Genomic DNA, 11,330 nt, shown 5'->3' on the forward strand with positions numbered 1-11,330 from the left:
TTTCGGGTCTAAACATATAAAACTAAGAAATGTGATATTTAAATCACTTCCATTAAATAATTTTTTTTGATAGCAATTCCTCTAGTTGTTACTTGACTGATTACACCAGTTATTACAGAAAAAAGGGGTGGAACATGAATCTAAATGAGGCAACTCAGTGAGCTAAGAACATATGAAGCAGAAGCATTGCCATGTTAGCCATCACAAACAGGGAGAAGAGTTGACAGCATTGGAGACACTTGGCAAGAGTTTCTAATTCTTCCTAATAAATCTTATCATCCAAATTTGCTTAGGTTCTTTGAAAAATTAATTCAGAGTTCAGCGGTTAGAATACAAATGAATAAATGAGACTGAGGAAGCAATGGCACCTTCATCCTCTATGAGGCCCCCAAAAGAAAAAACATATTCCATGAAGGCAGCAAGCAGATGCCAACCTTTCATGAATGACTTCTGGGCAAGAAGCAATGACACACTTGCTACCAGCACTGTGGACTTGCAGGTCCATGTTAATGAACCTCCTGCTTCAATAAGAGACCAAACCCAAGACACCTAGAGCTGAAAAAAGGATTTCTTGCATCATAGGCCTCAAAATATGATATAGATACACTGCTTGTCTCATGGAAGTTGAAATTAATCTCATTGGACATTGTCCAGTGAAATATTGAATGGTAAAGAACCATTACACAAGAATATGCACATTATTTGAAAAAAAAAATGTATGTGTATCTAATAGTTATTTGGCCTTCAAGTCTCCACCCCCATGGCCTAGATAATCTTATAAAGTAAAAATATCAAGATTCAAGTTAAGTTCCTGCTCAGAGACCACTGAGTTCAGAGCAGGAACTTGGGTTTCAGTCTTTTTCATCATGGCTTTGTGCCTGATGTGCCACCCAAGGGCTACTTCCTGGCAGGTCACCTTTCCGTGCCTGTTGGGATTAATCTAACTTACACAAACAAAACAGCATCTGTTGAGGTAAAAATGACTAAAATCTGATGGTTACTGTTGAATAGAATGTAGAAGACAAAGATGATACATAAAGTAAGAGAGTGAGACTAAAATGCTTGTGTCCATACAGCTGGAAGCACAGACAAAGCAAGCTTAGATGCTCAGCTCCCTCTCCAAAATACCCTGTTAGAAGTATCTCCTGACAAATACTTCTTAGAACAAGTATTTGAAACTGTAATTTTGGATTTATCCATTGCACTTGACAATCATAACATTAACTGCCTAATAAATGAAGCTGTTCTCTGAGCTTTGTAAAAAAGTTACAGTGTAAAGGAATGACATTATTTTCAATGTACTCACCAGAAGTCTAAGCTGTCTGGAGCTAGAGTCAGCAAATCTTCATCATATCCCTTCTCTGTTACCAGATACTGGGCAAAACTATCATATATTAGCTACAAATGAAAAAAAAAAAAAACATTGCATTTATTATATTAGTGAAGTGAGATCAAAGCCACTGCTTCCTTGGAGAGCGGCAAGATGCAAGTGTTAATGCTTCCTAAGTGAAATCAAACTATGGAGCTTGGGGCCCTGTCCCACTGCCTCCACTGGGAAATTGTGCCTGAGGTTATTTAGTCATGACTGGAACACATACAAGAGTTCTGGTGCAATGTGTTCACCATGACCCAGATTACAACATTCTACTTTACAGCCCCTGTGCTTCAAGGCTGTTGGGAAACCAAGATGGTAAGTACTTAAAGGCTAGTCACTATTTCCCCCTCCCCAATCATCCTTTTTGCTTTATTTTTTTTTTCAATTTAAAATGTTGTGGTTACTGACATTCAACAAGCAGCTTCTAAACCAGTAAACATTTACCCTTAGCGGCATTTAAAATCTATTTGAAGGAATTAAATTTGAAGAAAATAGGCAACTACTGAATAAACAGTTATTATTTCTATGTTCAAATGGCCTAGCACGACACTCAGCAATTTATTAATGTGCTGTGCGGGTAAAGTTTTACAGGAAGCTCTATGGAGATGCTGCTGTGTCCAAAAATAGTAACTGCTCTCTTTTTCTTGTAGTTCTTTCATTAAAGCTGTTCCCTGGCCTTTTTTCTTTAATTACAACAGATTCTCTTGGATTCAGTATGAATAACATCTGAGAAAGACAAATTATGGAAGACAACGCTGGAAAAGTAAGAACTAACTACATCTTCAGCTGGGCCTATGAACCTTTTAAAGCCTTCCAAAAGATAAGGAGGCATGCAATGGGCATGTGTCAGTCTGCCTCTGTCTCCTGTGAGAAGATGAATAGTGTACTAAGTTTAGTAAAAGTTTTGGGATTTTTTCTCCACTTTGCTCATTGGTTTGTTAGCATTTTTAAAAAACTCTTATAAGCGATTGTCTAATGTTTGCCTTCATCATACAGAATTTGTATCAGAAGGAACATGCTTGTGTATGGCAAGAATATGGAAAGTAAGCCCAGTGTTACACAGTTTCCACCTAAAAATTTAAGAGCTTATACACTTTATTGTTACTGTTGAATCTTCCTTTGTAAGCAAGACGCCTCTCCACTTAAGTTCACACATAGCTAAGGGAAGCAATGCACTTTTTCAGCACAGGATGCCTATTAATAAATGGGACAGCTCATAAACATTTGTTTCTATACCAAATTCTGAAATTATCTTGCAATTAGTGTGGGAGTCCTGTGAAGTGCAAAATGTACTGTAAGTGAATGGAGACAAAGAAAGGGGGAGAGTGAGACACCATGAGCATCCACGACACAAGATACCTCCAGAACAGTCCTGACATCAACAGAGAAGGACGAGTCAGTGTACGATTACCAGGGAGTTGAAAAACGAAAGTGACAAGGGCGGGAACGCACAGCACAGGCAGCAATTTCTCTTCCAAAGAGACCACAGGGCTAAGTCAGAGGTGCCTCTAAACTCGGCGTTTTATTACAAGCACCAGAAAGTTCGCAAAGGTCCAAAGCGCTGCGGGATCCTCACTCTGCAGCATCTCTGGATTTAGCGCGCGGGCTCTACCTTTTCCTCAGCGCCGCTACGGCCAGGAAAGCAGAACCATTTTCAAGGAACGAGACATGGCTGTCCCCTCGGCTCGGGCAGAGAGGCCTGCTGAGGAAGCGCCCGGCGAGAGATGCACTTGCGATTCTCTTATCCTCCGTGGGTGTCTGGGGTTCCGGGCCGGCCCCGGGCTCGTTGCCGCTGCCGCAGGGCTCCCGGGCCCGCTGCCTTCGGCGGGGCATGCGGCGGCAGCGGGCGGAGCGGGGCCCCTCCCGCGGCTCCCCGGCCGCGCCGCGCCGCCCGCACTCACCCGTGCGCTCTGCGGGAGGTGGTACCGGCAGAGCGTGTGGTCCAGGTCGAAGCCCACCACGTCGCACTCAGCCAGGGAAAAGTGCTGCTGCATCGCCGAGCCGCCGCCACCGCCGCAGGCGGGCGGAGGAGGAGGAGAAAGAGGCGGGAGGAGGAAGGAGCGCGGGCGGCGCTTCCTGCGGAGCCGAGCCGGGCAGAGCCGAGCGGGGCCCGCGGGACACCCTCGGCCCCCTGCGCTCCGCCCCGGCGGGGCCGCCCTCACCTGCGGCACAGCCCCTCGGCGAGCCCGGGGATGGAGGGGCGGGCGCACGGGGGATGGCCGGAGGCGTGTCCAAGCGCTCGAATTCGAAAAACACGCTTCCCGCCGCGGCGTTGTGCGCTCGGGAGCCGGCGTGGGAATGGAGGGCCCCGCTCGCCTGGCAGACCGCGAGTCCTCGGGGGGTGTGTGCTGGGACACGCTGAGTAGGGAGCAGCGGGGAACAGGAGACAGCCTTGGTTAGTGGCAGGACAGCCGGTGCCACACCGCAACCGGGGGAGATTAGCATATATAAAAGTAGAAAAACTCTACTTAATACTTCGTTCTGAGCCCTCAGCACGTTTGTGATGACACCAAGCTGTGTGGTGCAGCCGACTCGCTAGAGTGAAGGGATGTCATCCAGCGGTACCTTGAAAGGCTTGAGAGGTCGGACTGTGCGAACCTCGTGAAACTGAACCAAGTGCCCGGTCCTGCACCTGGGTCAGGACGATCCCAAGCACAAGCGCAGGCCAGGCAGTGAATGGGCAGAGAGCAGCCTTGAGTAGAAGGACTTGGGGGGTATTGGAGAAGCTGCTCAACATGACCCGGTAATGTGCACTTCCAGCCCAGAAAGTCAACTGTGTCCATCAAAAGAGATGTGGAGAGTAGGGGGAGGGAGGGGATTCTGCCCATCTACTCCTCTCCTGTTATGTCCAGCTCTGAGGCCTCTAGTATATGAAAGATGTGCACCTGCTGGAGCAAGTCCTGAGGAGGGTCATGAAGATAATGAAAGAACCAGAGCACCTCTCTAACAAAGACAGGCTGAGAGAGCTGGGGTTGTTCAGCCTGGAGAAGAGAAGGCTTCAGGAAGACCTTACAGCAGCCTTCCAGCACCTAAAGGAACTTACATGAAAGCTGGAGAGGGATTTTCTACAAAGGCATTTATGATAGGACAAGGGCTTTAAACTGAGGGTAGGTTTGGGTTAGACATAGGGAAGAAATTTTTTCCTATAAGGGTGGTGGGGGACTGGAACACGTTGCCCAAGGAAGTTGTGGATGCCCCATCCCATGAATAGTTGAAGGTTAGGTTGGATGGGGCCCCAGGCAGCCTGATCTAGTGGAAGGTTCATGGCAGGAGGGTTGGAACCAGATGATCTTAAAGGTCACTTCCAGGGCAAGCTGCTTTATGATTCTATGTATTAAAGTCCCTGCAGTGTATACTGTATGCAGTAAACCACATTATGCTGTGCATTTGGCTGTGGAAAACCCAAAATTTCATAGGTAATTCCATAGATACCTTTTAATTTATTGGAAGTTTTGGTAGTCAAACAAAAAAAATTATGAACAGTACAGTCTGTGTCCAGAATACATAAACAAATGAGATTTTGATAAGTAGTTGCTGAATAAATAATGCTGTAGTGCAATTAGAAAGAAAGTGCTGTCTGAAAGAAAGTACTACATTTGGAGAAAGGCAAACAACAGATGAGAATTTCATTGAGGTAGTCTTATTCTCAGTGGTTGAACTTGAATATAGCAAAGGCTGGACTCAGGATGCTAAAACAACTGGGCTTGAAGCCTTGTTTGAAGGACCTCCTTATTCTTCAATTCTTTCCTCTCAGTAGGTCAATGACACCATCAAAACTTTGTTTTGATTCACAAAACATAAAAAATTATTATCGATTATAAATACATTTTCTTTTAAAATTCTTGTGTGGCTATAAATAGAATAGTATAAAGGATAATTGAATTGAGAGAAATTGTTAAAAAACATTTAATACAAGTCATCTTTTCCAGTGTTGCCTACCTTTGCACAGCTGTAAGGGCTGTGCTTTGTAGATGTTTAAGTTGGAGCTCATAATCATAGTAGTGTGTAGCAGAAACTGATTATATCAAATCATGATTTGATTTTTTGCAGGATCACTCAATGATACTTTGGTATTACAGAGAAAAACACTTTTGAAAATACATTCAAGTAGTAAATAGATACAATTTTCTTAATATATTAAGAGCTACAATGTACTTATATATTATGATTCAGTTTGCTTTGTTCAGGTAGACACACCTCTCACATGCATTTAAAAATTCCACTGAGAAGTTCAGTATCAGATTAGGAAATGAACTAGGAACATATATAGAAACTAGGAATAAAGTTCAAAAATGCTAGCAGTAGGGCAGGATGAGCATTTAAGGTGTCAGAGCAAGATAGAAATGGATTACATGTAATTTTACCAAAGCCCATTGTATGGCAGCAGCTTCTCTCAAGGGTTCTCAGAATCTCCCACAGACATTAATATGCTTTCTAATGCTGCTGTATATGTATATATATGCATACCATATAACATATACCCACACCTTACATTATATATGTATACACACCATAAATTATGTATAAATATTGATACATATATGCGCTTTGGACATATGTTAAAGAAATACATATATGCCTAAATACATTTAAAAAAATTTAACATGTGTGAAACCCGAGCATACAAAAAAGGCACATCCAGGACCTCACACACAACAGGGACAATAACTACCCAGATGATGCAGCAGCTGAAAAGAGAGCAAAAGACCATTTACGTTCCTAAAGCTGCTCACTTTAGAAAACACAGAGCAAATTCCTGTCCCACTGAAGTTGATGGCCACAGTTTTGATTGACTTCAGAGGGTCCAAAAGGTTAGTGTTAGTGAAACACAGTTAGTGTTTCATACTACTCTCATATAAAGTTTGTCTGCCTTGCAGATTTTATCAGTACAGCTATCTTATTTCAGTTACTTTTTTTTTTTTTTCTGAAAAGGATTCAGGTAGCTTCCAAAATAGTGTTTAGGTTATGCCATTTTCTTGCTATGCCAGTAAAGCATTTTATACAAAAAACTCATCAAAAAAAAGCAACTTAACACACTGAAGTATTGAAACATCTGAATAGATACAGAAAATTATGTATTCATTGGTAGAATCATAGGATCTTCTGGGTTTAAAGATCACCTAGTCTAACCCTCTGGTGACTGTATTCACTGTCAACTGAATGTAATCTTGAACATCCAGATTTCGTGAATGCTGGACAATTATACTGATAGCAATGATAAGCTATCAGAGAATTTACAACACAATAGTACTAATCATACTCATCTTAAACCACTTTGTGTAGGGAACAATATTCACCCATGGAGGGATTCAGCAAGTTAAATTTCAGATACATGAAGCTGAAGATAAGATCAGAAAATTTGACAACAAGAAATAGAGAAAATATTAATGAAGAGAATTGGTCTTCAGTTCTGGGGAAAGAGAAGACAGAGTGTTATTCTCTCATTTATCTTCAATATTTGCAGCACAAGCCTGGTAATAACCTCAGGCATTTACTTTCTTGTTGTCATCTTATTGCAAAAGTTCCATACCTTCTGGGTGACATCTTACAGGCAGCTTCTCACAGCACTGACTCCTTCTTCTCTACAGCACAGCCAACAAAATTCAACTTGCTTCTCACCCACCTAAGCCACTCTTTTATAGCACTCATCCTCATTGGACACAGCTGTGGCCGGTTAAGGGCAGGCCTGTTCCTAATCTTTGATAATTAGCACAGCCGCAACTCCTCAGGGGTGAGACTACCTTCTGCACTATGTTTATTTTCTTATATTCTACCCCCCCTGCTTTCAGCACATATACACCACATTTTATTTCTTTTTCTTTTGTCTTAAAAGTGTTTTGTCTCTCAGTTTCTTCCTTTCAAATGAATTCTTTAAATATACTGATATCCCATTCTAGGGCCTTTCTCAGAGAGGAGCTGCCTTTGAAAATCCTCTGCAAAAACTGAAATACCTTAATGTGTTTACAGCACTTTTTCAGCACTGTCCTTCAGGTTTGATAGCACCATGAGATACTCAGAGATGTCCACATAACTGAAGTTGAACTGTTGGGCTATCAGGTCCTAACTGAATTTCTTTTAGGGTGCCCCATGCTTAATTTATGCATCACAATAATTTATTTTATGTTGTAAATATGTGGTAATTGGCAAATTGGGAAAAATCACAAGTCCTGTCCTAGTAGGCGAAATGACTAACTGGTTACTCTGTACAGAGGTAGAATTGCTTGTGGTGTGGCACACCTGAAGACCAGCATCCCTCAGGCTGGGGCTGCAAGGCTGCCTGGAGGGACATTCCCTCTCCAGCCCTCAACCCCTGATGCACAGATCCCCATGGAGCCTGCAGGAGAGGGCAGTGCCTTCTGCACACCCTCAGCACCCTAATGTTTAGCAACCTGCAGGAAACGTGAAGTGAGTGATTCAGTGGGTCAAAGCCTTTTAGAAATACAAAAAAAGGAGCATTTTGGTTTCCATCTGCTGCATCATGCCTGCTTTCCATGCAGAACAGGCTCCTAACACCATGAAGCTTTAAAGCGCAAGAGCTTACTAATGTAGCCTGGAGAGCAAAGGGGACACAACTGAGTGTGGTAACGTACACGAAGGCGTGAGAACTGTGTCCAAATCCTAGCTGTCACACAGAAGGTGCCGGCCTCTGAGCAGGACCAGCAGTGCAGCTCCTCGCTTTCTTTGTCCGTAAGGGGGCAGCAGTGCAATGCATTGGAGCATCCCTCGCAGTTAGCTGGGAATCATCTGCCCTTGGTCTATTTCACTTCCCTTAAACTTCGTGTGCATTGTCCTAGGACTGTGTAGGTTGACTTTGTCCCAGCTATGAAGTTGCAGCCGTTTGTCTATTTTGGCAAGGGTTATAAGGGTTTTTTAATGTTTAATAAAAAGGGGAGGGAGTCTTATATTGTAACCGAAGAGTCTGTAATAGTGATATGTGAAAATAAGAATTTGAACAAATACAGGTTGTTTTCACTTTAGAAAAGGAACACCTTCTTATGCAGAAGTAAGGTCAGAACATTCTAGATTTTTCCCTGTTGATTTTTAAAAAACGTCTGCAAATACTTTTGGAGTAACATTAGTCAAACCAAAAAGTGTTGGGTTGGGGTTTTTTTAAAATAATATTTCATTTTAGCACCCTGGTAAGATATGTACTCAGGTTTGTACTTGATTTAGCTTTTAACCCATGCAGTTGTTCAGTGCACAGGTATAAGAATGCCTAACAGCCCAGCATCCCCACCCTGAAACATCCTATGATGCTTCAATGGGATTCTTCATGAATTTAAACATGATTGTTGGATTTGGTTCCGTGATTTTAAGTTTAGGACACTAAGAAGGAAACATTTGTTTAGGAATCATCACAGGAGTAAACTCAGGATATACAGAAGTAGGGTATGACAGAGTGATACTTTGGGAGACATAGGTCTATTAACACTAATTTATTTTAGGGATAACCTTTGTCTCTGCAAGACAGTGAAATCTGTCAAGAATATATTTTCTTCAAAACAGTCTCTAGCACTTACTATTTCCTTAGCAGACTTTTAAAAGTTGAACGAAATACTAAATAATTTTCAAGGCATTCCTCTGTGGCACACAGGATGCCTTGTTACTAGGTAGAGAAGCTTGGCGAATTTACTTAAGTATTGATCAGGATTTAATGTTCGATTAAATTCAAGTGACTTCACAAGTTTTTCTGTTTATTTGGATTTTTAGCAGCCTTTTTATATGGTACAAAATATGGACATATCAATTTTCTAGGGGAATTTCACACAAACAATAGTTCTGCTGGGATTAGGACATCTGATTACATGTGGCACCTCAGTACTATATTCCCTACATTCTATCTGACCAGCATAGAAATGAAAATCAGGATGCTAAAGAGACAAGATTCCCAAAACTAAACCCAGTACTTCATAAAAAGGTTAAACAGACAGTAATCCACTAGGTGCTCAGAGTCTCTCAAAAGCCTTCTTACTGTCCTTATCATCTCTCTCAAATCTTGTAATCTACCTCAGGCTGTTCCCACACAACATGAAAGAAGGAAATGAAAATCAATTTTTTTGTCAGAATGATTAATAACCAAGACTAATTGCTGGACCCTTAGTGGGTATATATTTTAAAACTCTGCATAGTTTTTTAAAGGTACTTTGAAAGATTTTTCTTTTTGACCTGGATGAATGTTACATTTAGTCAAAAGAAATTGCACTAGGAATATTGACTTTTGGGGAAGATATGCTTCCAAAACACACTCTTTTGTATTTAATGGGGAGAGAACAGTGCAGTTTCTATGATCTATGGGACACTGTCTTATTTTTCCTATGTTTGGGATTTTTTCTTGTTCTTTTGGGCCTACTTGTATGTTTACAATGTGAAGTGTAAAATCCAGAAGATTACTCATTTTCAGTTCTCATTTTCCATTCATTCGTGGTGTATTCATGGACAGATAATATAAATTGCTTATGGCTTCAATTTCTTCATGGGTAAACCAGGAATATGTCTAATTCAGACATTCTGAAGATTTCTGAATTGTCCAAGTAGGTTACAGGCTTGCATTTCAAGCTTGACATTTGCTGGTTATTGCATAAAAAAAAATCTCATGTATTCCAATACGCATTCTGCACAAAAGAACAGAGCTATTGAACAGCCAGTGGGAAATGCCACAACTATAACACTGCAGACTTGCAGATAACAGAACTAGGAAAGGCCTATCAAGATCCCTGGGACAGGATTAATCCAACTACAGACACCCTTAGAAGTCAACTGTCTACTTCTTTAAAAGTACCCCTTTGAAAGAGCCACTGAGGCAATTTCTTCCAGCGTTTACTCGTCCTTACATGCAGAACAGAGAGTTTTCTCCCTCCCTTCATTTCAAAGCAAAGTCTCTGTTGCTCTAATGCATCTTTTTTTCTTGTGTTTTGTCCTATTCCTAGCAGATGTGAGAACCACATGCACCAGACTTCCATCTATTTGAAGGCTGCTACTATGTTTTCCCACAGACTCTTTTTGTTTAATTGTTTAAGTTCCTTTCTTAACGGCTGAAGGGTTTTAAGCTGGCTTGTCTTTGATTCTCAATCTGGATCATGTTCATTCATCACTCCATTATCAAATTGGTCATTATCAAATTTTCTGGAATACAGGATCAAAAACTGAGCATGTTGCTCTAGTTTTAGTCTTACTATGACTGAGTACAGAAAAATTTAACACACTGTAACATAAGATAGAAATCTGTGCTTTCAAACTAACATGCGAGTTACTTAATTAATTACAATCCTTACCATGTTAGGATTTTCAAGACCAGATTTTATCCTATCACTATGATTAGCAGAAGTCAAATTTTTTCCTTATTTAACTATAAATCCTCTTTCTTAAGGAGCATTTGATCTTCTATTAAATACATATTTTCTTCTGTATGTGTTCATTGTTGATTATAATGAGAGTTATATTTCTTGGGGCTGCAAGAACAAAAAGATAATATTAATGCTTATAAATCTAAAATACAAGAGCTTATTTTGAATATAACTGGGATTTCATGTTTGCTGTTCTTCTTCTAGAAGATGCCTGGTAGTGGTCTGATGGAAGGATAAAAATAAGTATGCTGTATTTTGATAAGAAGGAGGTGATGTAGAGGAATATATACGAAACATCAAGAAAAGTCCGTCATGCTGATATAACTGTTGAAATATCTGTACTCTGTTTCTATGTGTGTCTGTGAAGCAGGTCAGAGCAATCTCCTCTGTTTTTGGGAAAACTGTATGTCTGCATTTAGATACCTTCATGTTCTTGACAGGGGGAGAGGCAATTCTGATAAGGTTTAATGCTGTAGAAGCAAAGACAAAGGAATATGTATTTGGGAAGCAATTTTCAGAGAAAGAAAGTGACAGAATTCTTCATCAGAAGTCCTTACTGAAAGTGCGTATCACCAAGGCTGGTGGCTTCCCATCCCCTTTCCTTGTGTTTA

The 11,330-nt window shown here is 41.0% G+C and overlaps 1 protein-coding gene across 1 annotated transcript in view; it reads right to left on the reverse strand.

Annotated features, from left to right (window-relative positions):
- The window catches only part of NT5DC1 (5'-nucleotidase domain containing 1), a 128,381-nt gene extending 124,938 nt beyond the window's left edge, over window positions 1–3,443 (reverse strand). The window contains exons 1-2 of the mRNA XM_059469434.1: window positions 3,277–3,443; window positions 1,307–1,398 (exon numbers count right to left, since the gene is read on the reverse strand). Of these exons, the coding sequence (XP_059325417.1) occupies window positions 1,307–1,398; window positions 3,277–3,369 (185 nt within the window). The 5' untranslated portion in view covers window positions 3,370–3,443. The remainder of the gene's footprint in view (window positions 1–1,306; window positions 1,399–3,276) is intronic.
- Window positions 3,444–11,330: the final 7,887 nt, after the last annotated feature.

The sequence above is a fragment of the Ammospiza nelsoni genome, chromosome 3, assembly GCF_027579445.1.
Source record: "Ammospiza nelsoni isolate bAmmNel1 chromosome 3, bAmmNel1.pri, whole genome shotgun sequence".
NCBI lineage: Eukaryota > Metazoa > Chordata > Aves > Passeriformes > Passerellidae > Ammospiza > Ammospiza nelsoni.